At 40.5% G+C, this 17102-nt stretch overlaps 1 protein-coding gene across 1 annotated transcript in view; it reads left to right on the forward strand.

Annotated features, from left to right (window-relative positions):
* The window catches only part of LOC116521162 (prostatic acid phosphatase-like), a 117916-nt gene that overhangs the window by 61471 nt on the left and 39343 nt on the right, over positions 1 to 17102 (forward strand). The window contains exon 4 of the mRNA XM_032235859.1: positions 399 to 551. Coding sequence (XP_032091750.1) covers positions 399 to 551 — 153 coding nt within the window. The remainder of the gene's footprint in view (positions 1 to 398; positions 552 to 17102) is intronic.

The raw sequence follows: 17102 nt of genomic DNA on the forward strand, positions 1-17102 counted from the left end.
CATTCTGTGGGAGCAGGTCTCTGCAATTATTCCCACAGTTCTTTTTTTTCTGAATTGGTATATATTTGAACTGTTAAGTTCTCACCCTGTAAATTTCCATAAAATGCTTCAAGAAAGGGCATAACTACTCACAAAATGTGTAATCATACATATAAACAAGTACACTCAGTGGAAGAAATAAACAGTATATATTGCAAAGTGCACCTTATTAAAGTATGCACATTAAACTAAAGAAATACACTAGCTACAAAGAAAACACTGTTGTCTCTCTACCACATCTCTATTTCCACGGGATATTCTCCATCACACTCGGGCTTAACTCTTATCTCTACTTGGGCATGCAAAATTCAGAAAAAAATATATTAAGTTGTAACACAATTGCCTTTTATTTCTCTTAGATCTTAATCCAAAGCACTGAAATTGATCGAACCATAATGAGTGCCCAAGCAAATCTTGCTGGTATGTTCCCTCCTATTGGTGATCAGATCTGGAATCCTGAGCTCCTGTGGCAACCAATCCCAGTACATGTCATCACAAAGGCAAGCAATCCTGTGAGTGTCAGTAATATAAACTGTTCTTCCTGATTTTTTTGGTACTTTTTCTATCAGGCAGATAGAAATCAAATTTTCAATTTGATACACTCATCTCTTCAAACAGAGGAGATTAATAATAAACTCAAAGTTTTCATACAATAGACAGTAACAAGCCCTCTTTCCAGGTTTATCTATAGTCTGCATTGTATTGGTTTCATTATTGCACTTTTAACAGTAAGAGTTGGATTTCAATAGTGATGGGATTCAACTTTTTTATTACCAGTTCTTTTTAAAAAAATATATGTTTTTTTTATTTTTAAACAAAAACAAATGAACAGAACAAAAAACAAGAAACATAAAACCATCTTCCATTACAAATTATAGAAAATGTGTCAGTTGGTTACAAAATTTCTGTGCATCCCTTCCATAGTCATCACTTGCAATTTATATCAAATCACATATTTTTGAATCAGATATATTTTTATATATATTACTGTTATTGTACCTCAACCTTTGACTATAATTGTTTTTACATCCTTTTATATGAAATATTCTACATTTAAAGTAAAACTATATAATGGCATTCCATTAAATCCTCCTAAAATCATCCAATAACATTACATCTTTATAACATGTTCTAAATAAAAATTGGTTATATTTAATAACAAAGCTTTTAAACCTCCTCAGAGTCTCCATTTGTGGTTTATATAAATTTTCATACTATCAAACTAATATATCTATGCATTATTAGCATTATCAATCATTTATCTGACTATAACTATTATCATTTCATTTTATACATAATATTCTAAATTTAACTAAGTTTAACTTAATTTTCATCATACACTTTCATTACATCAACTTGTATCTTTCCAGTAAATAGTGCAGTCTTATGTCTCTTGCCATTTGTAGCATTAGTATTCTGATTACTTTCTTGATATGCCTTATATGGACTTCTCTTCGTAACTTGTTGTTCATTTCATATCTTATGAAAACTCGAAACCCTCCATCTGCTCCTTTCATCACCTTGTATTTGGTTATCACTGGGCTTCTGTCAAGATTTCTCTCCTTACCTCCATCAATCTTTCTTTTTTCTTCTTCTATACTTTGAAATCTGGGGTAGAGTTCCAGTCCTTCTATCTCCCCTTTCCATATTCCGCTCTTGCCATTTCCAACCATGCTCAGTTTGCTGTCAGTATCCACAATTTTCTTATCTCTTTGCTCATTTTTTTCTTCAACTTTTAGAACTCTGTCCTCCACTTTCTTCATTTGATAAACATCCTCAATTTTTCCATCAAATTTTTCTGTTTTGTGTTCTATATTCTCCAATCTCTTCTCAATTTTCTCTGTTATTACTACTATTTTTTTGAATTTCAAACATGATAATTTGCAGTATTAAAATTTCTTTTTCCTGTTGTGCCATCCTTCCAACTTGTAAACACTGCCACTATAGCATTCAAGGCTTTTTGTTAGATTTCAAGCAAGTTCATTATAATCTTTCAAATCAAGGCTTTGTCTTCCCTCCAATCCAGCTGCTGATAGAACTCCCGAAGAACACCTGTGTAAACAACCTGTGCTCTTCCTATTATCACTCTCAGTAAACAAGCTGAAAAATCTTGAAGTGTCAAATGATCAAAGAGAAGAAAGAAAAAAACAATGTTTCCAAGCTCCAGCCTCTAAGTGGCAGTGTTATTTCTTTTCCCTCTATCGTTACAGCCCTCTTTATATTCCTCTTTATATCTTCCTTATGTTCCAAATGTGAAGAAAAAACTTCTTAAATGGAGAGAGAAAACAATCCAATCAAGCATTGTAAAAAGAAAAGAAAAAAATTAATCCATAGGTATAAAAAAGAAGAAAAAGTAGAAGAAAAACTAATCCATTCAGTTTAAAAAATAGGAAACATTTGCAAAAATTCTATCCATAAAAAGAAAAATTTAAAAAAGATAACACACTAAGTTTAATGTAGTTTAATCTCTTCTGTCTTCAATTTTAATTTAACTTTGATTTTTTTGGGGGGGTAGTCTCTTTTCTAATAATAAAATTTCCTCACCAATTCTCTTTCCGCTTTCTTTCCGTTCCGAAGTTGTCCCAACTTCAGCAGCTTCAATGGCTGTGTTTCTGTCATTGGAAATAAGAGCTTCTCCTGGATCAATCAGGGATTTTGCGATGTCCCTGAGATCAGTAGGACGTACTATTCTCTATCACCACCTCTACAGGATGGTTTAGGTCCAAAAGGATGGTCCAAGGGCAGAAATATCAACTGCAATCTTGGAGTTCCAAGATCGCATGTTGTGTCATTGCGACATCAGTGCCTCCTCTTTTCCCTCCTCTCTTTTATTACCAGTTCTGTGGGCATGGCTTGGCGGGCATGGCTTGGTGGTCATGTGACTTGGTGGGTGTGGCTGGGTGGTCATGTGAGTGGGTGGGCATGGCCAACTCCACATTACTCACGTCAAGGGGTACCTTGTCTCGCCCTCCTTGCCTGGCCTCCCGAGCTCTTCTGGTCTTTGTCTATTAATTTGTCTACTACTACAGTGTCTAGTTGGTTATCTAATGCCTGCCTGTCCTTCTAGATGTGGAACTCCCACAGATTCTTAGCTCTATTATTTTCCATGATCTTCTGTGGAAACTCCTTTTTCCTGGGATTATGCAGCTGCCTTTCTTCCCCAGAAAAGGCTATATTTTGTTTTAAAGAATTGCAGATAAATGCATCCTTGTCCACTATAGCAAAGCACAGTCCTACACTTATAATTTTTCTGCTTTTTCAAGACAGGATGCACTTCTAAACAAAACACTGGCTGCAGATAGCTCTCTTTTTCATATTGCAGGAAAGTTCAGAAATGACTCAGTGAGTTAACAACTGACTGGCTGATTTTGGGCCAGTCATTTCCTCTCTCAGCTCAGCCTACCTCACAGGACTGTGGTGGGGAAAATAGGAGGAAGAGGAAGGATATTTGGAATGTTTGCTGCTTTGAATTACTTATAAAAATAATGATGGAATATAAATAAAGAATAAATGATTTTTCTTGATCTTGGTGTTTGCTTTGTGGCAAGTCAGCCATTTTTTAAAAAGTTTAAACATATTTTGAAGAATATATAAATACAGATGGAGTAGATAAAAACTCATGAGGTATGTACAGGCATACATTGACCCTCTGGGTGGTACAAATGTGGTGTAAGGGGTGATCAGGAAGGGGTAGCACCTCTTGTGTAGGGGTATGTCATGTTCTTTTAGGGCAGCTCATTTTAGGGCAGCTTTAGAGCAGCTCGTCCATCTTTGTTCTCCACCTGTCACTCTGCTCTAACCTGTGGCTCCTAGTAGCTGTAGCATGTGCAGTGGCCACACCCTGGCAACAACTTTAATAGGCTGGCCAAACAAAGTAAAGAGTAATTCTTCAGTGAGATAGGGACTTGTCTATCCCGAGCAGGTGAAGACAGATTCCGGCAGATTGAGTGGATGAAACCTACTAGAATAGGACAATGGTCATGAAGGCAGTCTCCGCAAGTGATGTGGTATGCTAAGAGCATGGCAAGACACAAAAGATGCCTTGGTCAACCACTGCCCCCAGCCCATATCCAACTGTCTTGACTTTTGCCTTGTTACTTGAGCAAGATGGAATCTGGGAAGAGAGAGTGAGGCTGACTATGCACACCTCTCCCTCACTTTAATCCAATTACGTGCAAGTCTTGACATCCCCTCAATTCCCATGAACCTTCAAAGTCCTGTGGTGGTGGGCGAACAACGATTCAGCAGGTGTGGATGCACTGGGAGCTGTAGCCACGGACCTGCACACAGGCGACTCAGGTCTAATGGTCATATTCTTGCTGACCAAAGCAACAGCTGAATTCAGTGTCTATCTCAGTGACTGAGCAACCCTCTTTAGGCCCACACTGCTCACCTCCATTGTAAGAGGAAGGGGCTAGAAAAAGTGCCCTAAACACTGTTGCTTCATAGAACTCTGGTCAGCTTACCACGGCTGGACGGGATCCCATTTCTTGTGGTCAAATATCAAAACTTCAAAGGAAATGTAAGATGACACCACTCACCATTGGCACATGGAACATACATATGCTTCAAGACAACCCCTTAGCAAATCAACCAGAAAGAAGAACAGCCTTGGTCTCCAGAGATCTCACAAGATTTAACATCGATATTGTGGCCCTGTGTGAAACTTGCCTAGCCAACAAAAGTCAGCTCACAGAAACAGGAAATGGTTATACATTCTTCTGGTGTGGACACAGCAGTAATGAATGTGAATCTGGAGTTGGTTTTGTGGTTAAAAATCATCTTGCCTGCAAACTTGCCACTCTTCCCAAGGGTGTGAATGACCGACTCATGATACTGCATCTCCCACTACTGAGAGGAAAGCAAGCCACACTGATCAGTGCCTATGCACCCACAATGACAAACCCAGATGAAGTAAAGGACAAGTTTTATGAAGATCTCGATGCCCTGCTTTTTTTTTATATATACCGCCTTAGCCCACCATACACCCTCTTTCATCCCCCTCCAACTTTCATTCTTCCTTCTCTCATACCCCTCTACACCTACTTCCCCTCCCCCTCTATCTAACCCTAACCCTATCACTCCCTCTCTTAATCCATTCCCTCCCTTCCTTCTCCTCCTCCTCTCTCTCACTCTCTCTGCTCTCCTTCTTCTTTCATTCAGCTCCTCCCTTCGGTATCTCTTACTTTCCGATATATTCAGTTTGTTCTGTTTTAACACTAACATTAATAAAAACCACAGTATACAAGTGCAATCATGCTTTAGAATTTAACACATATTATATTTCCCCCCTCCCCCCCTCCCCCTAGATCCCCGCCTCCCTTCCCTCCCCCCGACTTCCCAGAGCCCATACATGGTATAACTTTTTGACAATCACAGTCTAAAATATCTCTACATTGAACTCAGCTTCTTGCTGTTACCCAAATTTTTAACAATTTACGTTATTACTAATTTTAAGCATAAGCTATCTGGAATTTCCTAGTCCCATATTTGCTTTGTATATAATCAATCCATTTTTTCCAGTCTCGTTTATACTTCTCATTTGAATGTTCTTTAAGATATGCTGAAATTTTTGCCATTTCGGCTAAGTTTGTAACCTTTAAAGTCCATTCTTGAATTGTAGGCAGGTCTTTCTTCTTCCAGTATTGCGCCACCAAGAGTCTTGCTGCCGTTATTAAGTACAGAACCAAATTAATCTCTACTGCTACGAAATCAGTACATATACCTAGTAAAAACAGTTTGGGAGTGAAATTTATCCTTTTTTTGAAGATATTTTGCAGGATCCACCAAATTTTTATCCAAAATGCCTTAACATTACGACATGTCCACCATATATGAAAATATGTAGCATCGAAAGAACCACATCTCCAACATTTAGGCTGAACATTTGAATACATAGAAGCAAGCTTTTTGGGATCTAAGTGCCATCTATAAAACATCTTATAAAAATTTTCTCTCAAATTTTGTGCTTGTGTAAATTTTACATTTCTTACCCATATTTTTTCCCATGTGTCCAGCATTATAGGTTCTTCAATATTCTGAGCCCATTTTATCATACAATCTTTAACCATTTCGGTTTCTGAGTCCATCTGTACTAATACATTATACATCCTCTTTATGTGCATTAAACTTTGATCTCTTATTTGTTTAAACAAGTTATCCTCAGCTATTACAAAACCTATTTTTTGGTCTATTTTCCACCTGGCCTGTAATTGGCCATACTGAAACCACGTTTGAACTACCTTCTCTTTTTTAAGTACCTCTAAAGATTTTAATTGCAGCACCCCTCTTTCTGTATTAAGAAGTTGTCTATAAGTGGTTCTATCGTGTTTTTGTTCTATATTTATATTTTCAATTGCATGTCTAGGAATTGCCCACATGGGCAACTTGTCATTTAGTTTATGTTGATATTTTTTCCAAACCCGCAATAAGGCATTTCTTAAAATATGATTTTTGAAATTCTTATCCAGTTTTTTGTTGAATAACAAGTAAGCATGCCAACCATATACCAAATCATGTCCCTCAATATTCAGTATTCTGTCATTGGTTAAATGGATCCAATCACTAATTGCAGATAAAGCCACTGCATCATAATATAATTTTAAATTTGGTAATTTCAATCCTCCTCTTTCACGTACATCTTGCATTATTTTCATCTTAACCCTCGGCTTCTTTCCTGCCCATACAAATTTGTTGATACCCTTCTGCCATTCTAGAAGGTTCGCATCTCTTTTAAGTATTGGTAACATTTGAAACAAAAATAAAAATTTTGGTAAAATATTCATTTTCACTGCCACTATCCTTCCCAACAAAGATAAATGCAGTTTCTCCCACCTTTTCATCTCCATTTGTATACTATGCCAGAGTGGTTCATAATTATGCTTGTATAATTTCCCATTTGAAGTTAAAATATTAACTCCAAGATATTTGACTTTTTTAACAACCTCACATCCTAACATCACTCCCAATTCTTCCTTCTGTTTGGTATTCATATTCATTGCTAATATTTTGGTTTTTCCTAAATTAATTTTAAATCCAGAGACTTGACCATATTGATTAATCGTATTCATTAAAACCTTGCTGGATTCCTGCGGTTGTTTCAATATTATAACCAAGTCGTCCGCAAAAGCGCGGACTCTGTATTCTTGCTGTCTGATCTTAATCCCTTTTAAAGCGTCCAAAGCCCGTATCTTGTTCAGCAATACTTCCAAAGTTATAATAAACAATAGTGGGGACAAAGGACAACCCTGTCTTGTACCTTTTTCTATTTGAAAGGAATCTGTTAAACTTCCATTAACTATAATTTGGGCTTCGATGCCCTGCTTTCATCCATGAAGTGCACGGACAGTCTGATTCTACTTGGCAATTTCAACGCGAGAGTAGGATCCAATCACTCTGTCTGGGATGGCATCATTGGGAAAAATGGAATTGGCAAATGTAACAGCAATGGCCTATTACAACTGAAGACATGTGCGGTTCATGAACTGATCATCACCAATACCATCTTTTGCTTGCCCACTCACAAAAAGACGTCCTGAATGCACCCATGCTCCAAGCATTGGCATCTTATTGTTTATGTCATTGTGCAGAGGAAAGACAGACAGGATGTAAGGGTGACCAAGGCCATGCTGAGTGCTGACTGTTGGACTGACCATAGACTCATCATCTCCAAATTAACTTTCACATCAAGCCAAAGAGACGTCCACGACAAATAAAGCTGTGATAAAACAGATCAACATCAGTAAACTGAGGAACTCCAATACAGCATCTTCACTAGCAGAATATCTTGGCATCCAACTCTCAGAGCTGCAATTAGAGGGAAATGCTGAGTAGGACTGGGAACACTTTCAGGATATCATGCACTCTTCTTTACCGCCTTCACTGTGCTTATCAGAATGATCCATCATCAACAGGTAAGAAAAACTCCTTCAACAACACTCGCAGGACCATACAGAGCAAGCTTCACAAGATGCAAGGTTCCTGGTTGAGTACCAAAGCAGATGAAATACAGAAATTTGCTGATAGAAATGATGCTAAACAATTCTATGAAGTCCTCAGATTCTTGTATGGACCTCAGCCCTCAGGGAGCTCCCCTCTACTGGACTAAGTTGGTGCAACTTTCATCACTGAAAAGACTCTGATTCTACAGCGATGGGCTGAGTACTTTCAATGCGTTTTGAACCGCCCATCTTCCATCAACAATGAGGCAATCGATAGAATGCCCAAGGTGATATCAACCTCAGTCTGGACACCCTACCATCAAAGACTGAAACCCTACAGGCTATCAGCCAGCTGTCCGGTGGCAAGGCTGCAGGATCAGATGTGATCCCAGCAGAAATCTATAAGGATGGCGGTGCAATGCTTGTTAACAAACTCATTCAGCTGTTCCAGTCTTTGTGGAATCAAGGATCCATTCCTCAGGAACTGAAAGATGCATCCATTGTACATCTCTACAAGAGGAAAGGGAATTGACAAGTCTGTGACAATCATAGAAGAATATCACTGCTTTCCATCCAGGCAAGATCCTTGCATGAATATTGCTGAACCACCTAACTGACTACCTGGAACAGGGTTTATTATCTGAGACACAGTGTGGTTTTGCCAAAGAGTGTAGCACTGTGGACATGATCTTCACAGCCCAACAACTCCAAGACAAGTATCAAGAGCAGAATTGTGAATTGTACACCACCTTTGTGGACCTCATTAAGGCTTTTGACACTGTCAGTCATGAAAGTCTATGGCACATCATGTCAAAATTTGGGTACCCTGATAGATTCATCCTGATGGCACATCAGTTCCATGATGATATAATGGCTTATATTCTGGATGATGGAGAAACTTCAGAAGCCTTTCCTGGGCACAAATGGTGTCAAGCAAGGATGCGTGTTGGCACTGACCTTGTTCAGCATAATGTTTTCAGCCATGCTGTCAGATTCCTTCCAGAACCCTTTCTTGGGATTAGTCTGAGATATAGGACCGAGGGGAAATCGTTCAACCTGTGAAGACTCCAGTCTGTTACCAAGATAAAGGAGACTGTGCTACATGACCTCCTCCTTGCTGTTGATTGTGCCCTGAATGCTGAATAAAAGAAGGAAATGCAAGCCAGTGTGGACAAATTTGCAGCAACATGCAACAACTTCAGCCTCCTTATCAACATAAAAAACCCAAAGTGATGCATCAGCCAGCTTCGAAAGCCCAACACCAAGAACCCACCATCACAATGAAGGGACAAAAGCTGCAGTGGGCCAATTTACATGCCTTGGCAGCACCCTCTCCCGTGCAGTGACAATTGACATTGAGGTCAACTGCAGAATCACTAAGGCAAGCTCTGCATTTGGCAGACTATTGACCAACCTGTGGGACCGCCGTGGAATAAGCCTTGCTACAAAGCTCAAAGTCTACCGAGCAGTAGTGCTGATTACCCTGATGTATGCCAGTGAGACTTGGACTGTATGCAGGAGCATGCTAGGTAGTTGAACCACTTCCACATGTCCTACCTCTGTAGAATATTGAGAATCCAGTGGCAGGACAAGGTGTGAGACACAGAAGTACACTCCAGAGCAGGCCTGCCATCAGTTCACAATCTCCTGATGAAAGTCCAGACATGCTGCACAGGCCATGTTGCAAGGATGCCAGATCATCACATCCCCAAACAGCTCTTCTATGGTGAGTTGTCTCAAGGAAAGTAATCGCACAGGGGACAAAGAAAGCGATACAAAGACATGTTGAAAGCCTCCTTCAAGTCCCTGGAAATTGACACCACCTCCTGGGAAACCCTGGCACAAGATAGATTGACATGGTGCACACTGAGCCACCAAGACTGCCAGACATCTGGGGACAGAAGAACAACCATAGCACAAGACAAGAAAGCACTCTGCAAAGCCAGAGCTGCAAATGCTGCAATAATGGTGCCCACATATGTCTGTCTGACATGTGGCAGAACATTTCATGCCCATATAGGCCTTACTAGCCACCTGCAGACACATCGTGGACAGCCCACAACCTGTTAAATGTCAAAGTCCTCTTCGAAGAGGATGGATGAACATCATCTTGTACAGTGATATATTGGCCATTGGCTGGTACAAATGAGGACTCCAGGCCTCAGATAATTGGTAGAGCATATAGATCAGTCATTAAATCACCATTCTTTTGTCTTCTTTTTTAATACTGCAAATCCACCCTTCTCAGATGGCCCTTTCTTCAAATTCAAAATAGTCAACATGAACAGTTTGTAGGAAAAGTTATCACATGAGCTTATTTAAATAATTGGAAAATACAATACAAAGTAACTGTGTGGAAACAGGGTCTAATATTTTTTATTTTCATAAAGCATTGTCACCAAAAATAGTTGTTTTCAATTCTAAGGTACTTCTAACATACTACCATTAAATACCTTTTGCTCTCAGTCACCACAAGTGAATACTTCCAAAAGTTTCCAAGAGCTTAATTCCAACACTTAAAATCTATAGTGCCACTAGGAGTTGACGTATAATCCATTCATCACGATAAATGTGCAGGGCTTTCTCCTCAAAAGTCCCTCATATTAGTTTCTAATCTATTAAAAAAACCTTCCCTTTTAGCAGATAAACGGCAGACAAAAGTATTAAGACTATGTCAGAAGCAAAACACCAAAAATAGCAAGATGGAGACCGGAGTACCACTGAGCATATCTAAAATGTCATGCACTTTGGTGCTTTTCTCCCACCCTGAATGAAGGAAGTGGGGCTTGGTTACAAGGGAAAAACCAGGATATGTTCTGAGACGAGCTGAAAAAATTATATGAATGCTCCCTCCTATTGGAGGAGCCTGTGGCATCTCAAAGCAATGACACCCCGCTTCCTTGGAGTCACCCACTCTCTGCAAGAGCTTCACTTCCCAATTCAGCCAATTACACAGAATGACAGTCATGGCTGCGAGCACCCGCAGTTCTGCACCCTTTCCCCACTCCTGTCACTATGGTAACCAGCCCTTTCATGCCAGCATAGCTAAAAAGATGCAGCAGAGCATGGCCCACCATGCAGCACCAGGGAAAATGATGTGAGCTTGCGCAGATGAGCCAAATTGGCTCTATTGAGCCCCAGAGAGGTCCTGCTGAGAATCTGGGGAATGCGGTTGTTAGAAACTTCATTGTAGCACCTCATCCCACCCTTGGATTTGTTTCAAATCACTTTAGGAAAGTTAGTGGTGATTTTTAATCATGAGATGCCTTTTTTAAAAACAATTTTTATTTGTTTTTAAACAAAGACAAACAAACATAAAAATAAAGATAAAAAACCCATCTTCCATTACAAATTGTAGAAAGTGTGTCAATTGGTTACAGTATTTCCATGCATCTCTTCCATAGTCACCACCTACTTTTCATATCAAATTGCATATTTTAAATTCACCTATATTCATGTATATCACAATTATTATATCTCAATCTTAATTTGACTATAATTGTTTTTATGTCCTTTTATATATAATATTCAAAATCTAGAATATGATTATATAATAACATTCCATTAAATCATTCTAAAATCATCCAATCACAATACATCTTTATAACATATTCTAGATAAAGCTTTTAAACCTCCTCTCATAATCTCCATATATTATGTCAGCCTCTGCTTTGCTGTTGCTTCGGCTGCCATGAAACGGGGAGGGAGGGCATGGTATTTGGGAGGGGTTACTCATTGTGCTGGAGGAAGGTTCTGGAGTTCAGCTGCTGATCAGACTACGCATGCGTGGGAGTTTCCCGCCAGGACTAACGGCACCGACATTCCATCTTCATGATGCCTTTTGAAGTTATCTCGCACCTGACACTTGGGAGAATTATGATTGGACTGTAACTATGATGCCAAGGGGAGGGGAATGGGCTATTCTATATATCAATCACTTTCGCGCCTAAATATTCAGATTTCGCTTCGCTATGCCTTTAATCATTTATAATTAGTAAAAGTACACTTGCTTTCCACACATGGAGACTCGTGGTCTTTCTTTCCTAATTATCTAATGGAGAGGTGCTGACATATTGTTTATATAAAATTGCATATTATCAAACTGATATATCTATATGTATTGTTATCATTATTAATCATTATTTACCTATAGCTATTGTCGCTTCATTTTATACATGCTACTAGTAAACTAAATTTAGCTTAATTTTTATTATATATTTTCATTGCATCAACCTTTATCCCTCCAGCAATAGTACGATCTTATATCTCTTGCCATTTGCAGCATTAATATTCTAGTTACTTTCTTAATAAATCTTATATAAACGTCCCTGGGCAACAGGCTATTCCTTTCGTATCTCACAAAAGCTTGAAACCCAATATCTGCTCTTTCCATCAGCTTATCTTTGGTTATCACTAGTGCTTCTATCAAGATTTCTCTCCTTATCTCCATCAACTTTTCTCTCTTTTCTTCTTCTGTGCTTTGAAGTTTGGGGTAGAATTCCAATCCATCCATCTCCCCTTTCCATATTCTGCTCTTGCCATTACCAACTACGCTCACTTTGTTGTCAGTATCCACAGTTTTCTTATCTCTTTACCAATTTTTCTTTCCATCTTTTGAACTCTGTCCTCCACTTTCTTCATTTGGTAAACATCCTAAGTTTCTCCATCCGATTTTTCAGTTTTGTATTCCATATTCTCCAAATTCTTTTCAATTCTCTCTATCACAACTAATAGATTTTGAATTTCAAACATAATCATTTGCAATGTTACAGTTTCTTTTTCCTGCTGGGTCATTCTTTCAATTTTGCAGATACTGCCACTATAGGGTTCAAGGCTATTTAATAAACTTCAAACAGGTTCATTTATTATCTTTCAAGTCAAAATGTTGTCTTCTCTCCAATAGCTAGTGATAGAACTTCCAAAAGGCACCTGTATAAACAACTTGTGCACTTCCTACCATCACTGTCAGTAAACAAGCTGAAAGAACCTTGAATCTCAAGTGATCAGAGAGAAAGAAGAAAAACAATGCATCCAGCCTCTAAGTGGCAGTGTAACTGCTTTTCCTCCTGTTATTACAACCCTCTTATTATCTTCTTTAAATTCTAAGCTTAAGAAAGAAAGAAAAACCCTTAAATTGAGATCAAAAACAATCCAATTAATCAAATCAAGCATTATAAAAAAGGAGAATTTTAATCCATAGGTATAAGCAAAAGTGAAAAAAGAAGAAGAAAAGAAGAAGAAAGAATTAATCCATTCAGTTTAAAAAATATGGAGCCCTTGCAAAAGTTCCATCCATGAAAAAAAAAGAAATTAGAAACTGGATAACACACTAAGTTCAATGCAGATCAATCTTGCCACCTACAGTCTTTTGTCTTCAATCTTAACTTAACTTACATTTTTTTTCTTGGATAGTCTCTTCCTCTAATAATAAAATTTCCTCACCAATTCGACACACTTTCTCTTTCCGCTTTCTTCCCATTCCGGAACTGTCCCCACTTCAGCAGCTTCTGTCACTGGAAAAAAAGGCTATTCCTGGATCTTTCAGGGACTTTGCAATGTCCCTGAGGTCAGCAGGAGGTGCCTTTCTCAATCACCATCTCTGCCGGATGGTTTAGGTCTGAATGAACCAGTGGCAGGAATTTGACTGTGATATCAGAGCACCAAGATTGCACATTGTGCCATCACGACATCAGCTCTCTTCCATGAGATGCTTTTTAACTTTTGATTAATTCTGCAGTTTCCTCCCTCGCCTCCTTTGCTTTGAAAAGTCGTTTTCCTTGACTTTTGAAATCCAGCACTCTTAGATCATCTACTTGGGCTCAGTAGCCAGAGAAGCAGCGCTGGATTTCAAAAGCCAAGGACGGGCAAAGAAAAGGCCATGCAATGGCTGGGCATGCTTGGAGGCAGGAGGAGGCACGGCGCAATGGGTCTGTTTTATTCACCACCAACAGAGGGATCCAATCAAAACTGCTACTCAGCCCAATGTAGGGGAGACTGCAGGGTTAGTTTGGCCAGGCAAATTATCCCCCCCCCCAATGTCAAAGTGGATCATAGGTGCTACGTTGCAATGTAAAAATGGGAAATAGAGCAGCCAGCATGAGGGAAGGAGGAGGAGCAGGGAGAAGAGAAGTCTAAGAATATTAGTCTAAGTCCTTAACAGTGGTAGCTTCTGGATCCTGGTGCAACCAGTACGATGCAATGGGGCCTGGCATCCACTACATGAACACATGCAGCATGCATGCACAAACGTGCAGTGCACACATGTGTTCTTACCTCCTGCGATGCTCCAGCCACTCAGCGGAGCATCGCACAGGCGACATACACTCCATGCGTGTGCACGGAAGCACCGAAGAGCTCAAATACAGGTAAGGATGGCGGGCAGGCAGGCCCTCCAGAGCTCCATACCGGAATGGTACCCGGTGCTTCTGGCAGGCACCGGTATGTCCATACCGGGGCGTACCGCTTGCAACCCACCACTGGTCCTTAAGCACTCCAAAATCATTGGTGTATAAAATTTTTATTTGTGTTTTGTTCTTAAGAATGTAGTCTTCTTATGGGGTTTGTTGTCTAGATTAAAATGATTGCAAGCCAAAACTTATAAAAGAAATCAGTGGTAATTTTATTTACTACTTTGCAAAGAGAGTGTATCACGTACATGTAAGTATAGTGGACACACTTTAAGCCATCAATATACTTTCTTTATATTCCCTATCACAATCACAGGTTTATCTTAAAGTGACCAGATTTTAAAATTGGTTAAGCGGGACACCATTGACAGGGGGGGGGGCAGTGTGTTCTTGATTAAAAATTTTGCCACCCGGCGCTGCGGCTGAGGTGAAGCCACCAAAGCTCCCGCTGGCAACCCTCCACTCGGAGCACCTGAGCTGGGCACCACGTTACTCCTGCCACCGCTGCCTCCTCCTCCGCCATGGGGCCTTTTGTTTCCTGCTCCTGCCCCCTCCACCGCCTTCCTACTGGCTCCTGCAGCCTCATGGCTCCTCAAAAGTATGACGGAGGAGGAGGGGCAGGAGTAATGCGGTGCCCAGCTCAGGTGCTCTGAGCGGAGGGGGAGGTGCTGCTGCCATGGGCAGGGGTGCCAGCGGGAGAATGGCAACTTCACCTCAGCTGCAGCACTGGGTGGCAAAAGTTTTAATCAATAAAACCCCCATTCCATTCCCAGGCAGAAGAAAGAGACTCCGGGGAGGAGAGCTTGGCCAGTCATTGGAAGGTGTTTGAGAAGGAGAAAAGCAGGCAAGGAAACTTCTCAAGAAGTTCCAGAAGCAGCTGCTTCTCCTCTGGGCTGGAGGGAGGGGAGGAGAAGAAAGGAAGGAAGGAGAAGGAAGGAAGGAAGGAAGGAAGGAAGGAAGGAAGGAAGGAAGGAAGGAAGGAAAGACAGGAGGGAAGGAAAGAGGGGAGGGAGGCAAAAGGGAGGAAGGGAAGGGAAGGGAGGGAGGGAGGAAAAACCCGGCTTTCCCGACAACGGTCTGCTCCAGGCCGGAGAGGGCGAAGCAAGAAGTTTAGATGGGACTTCGCTGGCATTTGCAAAGCAGCCTTCCCCCGATTGCCTTCCCCCAATGCCCCCCAATCCTTGTCAACAGCCACCCCCATCACCAGCCTCTCCCAACCGAATCCCCCCTGCCTCCCCTCGGTTCACCCGGACCAGGTTGCTGACAGCGGCTTGCACAGCATGGCTTCAGGGAGAGTGGCGCCCGAGAAGCGGAGGGGGGGAAAATAACCTTCTGACGGCTGAACCACTTGGCCCAGGACTGAGCCTCCTCCTCTCCGTGCTGCCACTGCCGGAAAGCCGTCATTCTCCCTGCAGAAAAATGTCACGCGTCGGTGCGCGCATGCGCAGGAGGGGAGGGAGCCTCGCCCCTCGTCGGGTGCTGTGAGCAAGCCGGGTGGAGAGAGGGAAACCACTGCCCTCTAAAGGCCACATCGGGAATGACACTTCAGAGAAATAAAAACCTTTTTTTTAATGGCATCCTTTTTAAAATTGATGATTCGGCGTCTTTTCTTTCTTTTGGAAAATCGGGACTTTTTGAACATACCACGGGACACGGCAAATTATTAAAAATCGTGACTGTCCCACCAAAAGTGGGACATCTTGTCACCTTAGTTTACCTCCCACCTTTTCCTCATTGGCTGAATACTCAGCCCATCACAATCTATCTGAGGCACCTAAAATAAATACATTTTTCCTGTCCCTTATTTACAATTTACCTCTAACAACTATTAGTTTCTGAGGGTTGTGTCTAATTCAAATTACCATGTCAGTAAATTCTGGTTAAATCCAGTTTTGGTCCAACAGGGACCTCTAACTTCTTTCTTCCTACTTTTGCAACATTTATAAGATTAGAGAGGCACAGAAACATACTTAGCATATTCTTCTCATGGATTAGTATTTCCTTCTAAAATTTCTGTAAAATACTGTTTAAAAAAATTACTTTTCCATATTCTGGTTACTGAGCATTTTAGTTTTTGGTTAAAAACAAATTAATTATAATCTAATCATGTTCTGTCCTTGTTTGAACTATATCTTGATATCTTTACACAATATAACCAGCAATGCAGTGCAATCCATTTAATCTATCTACAGTTATATTCCTATGCAGTAGAAACATACATTGGATGATTATACTGATTTATAATAGTCATTTAGTATTGCCTCTTTAGCAACCATTCATAGCAGTGGTGGGATACAAAACATTTTTACTACTGGCTTGGTGGGCATGGTGCAGCTTTGTGGGCATGGCTTTGTGGGCACGGCAGGAGAAGGATATTGTAAAATCTCCATTCCCACCCCACTCCAGGGGGAGGCTACTGCAAAATCCCCATTCCCACCCAATCAGCTGGGACTCGGGAAGTAGAGAATAGATGGGAGCAGGGTCAGTCAGAGGTGGAATTTACCAGTTCTCCGAACTACTCAAAATTTCCGCTTCTGGTTCTCCAGAACTGGCCAGAAGCTAGTGAATTCCACCTCTGATTCACAGTTATGGAGGTGGTGAAAAAGTAAGTTTACAGATAATCCTCATAAATATGAACTTTGCAGATCTGTAAAGCACAGCAAAACTGAAGTAAGATCATAAAGACAATTCTGGTTTCACTTAGCAAGTGAGTTGC

The sequence above is a fragment of the Thamnophis elegans genome, chromosome Z (assembly GCF_009769535.1).
Source record: "Thamnophis elegans isolate rThaEle1 chromosome Z, rThaEle1.pri, whole genome shotgun sequence".
Taxonomy (NCBI): Eukaryota; Metazoa; Chordata; class Lepidosauria; order Squamata; family Colubridae; genus Thamnophis; species Thamnophis elegans.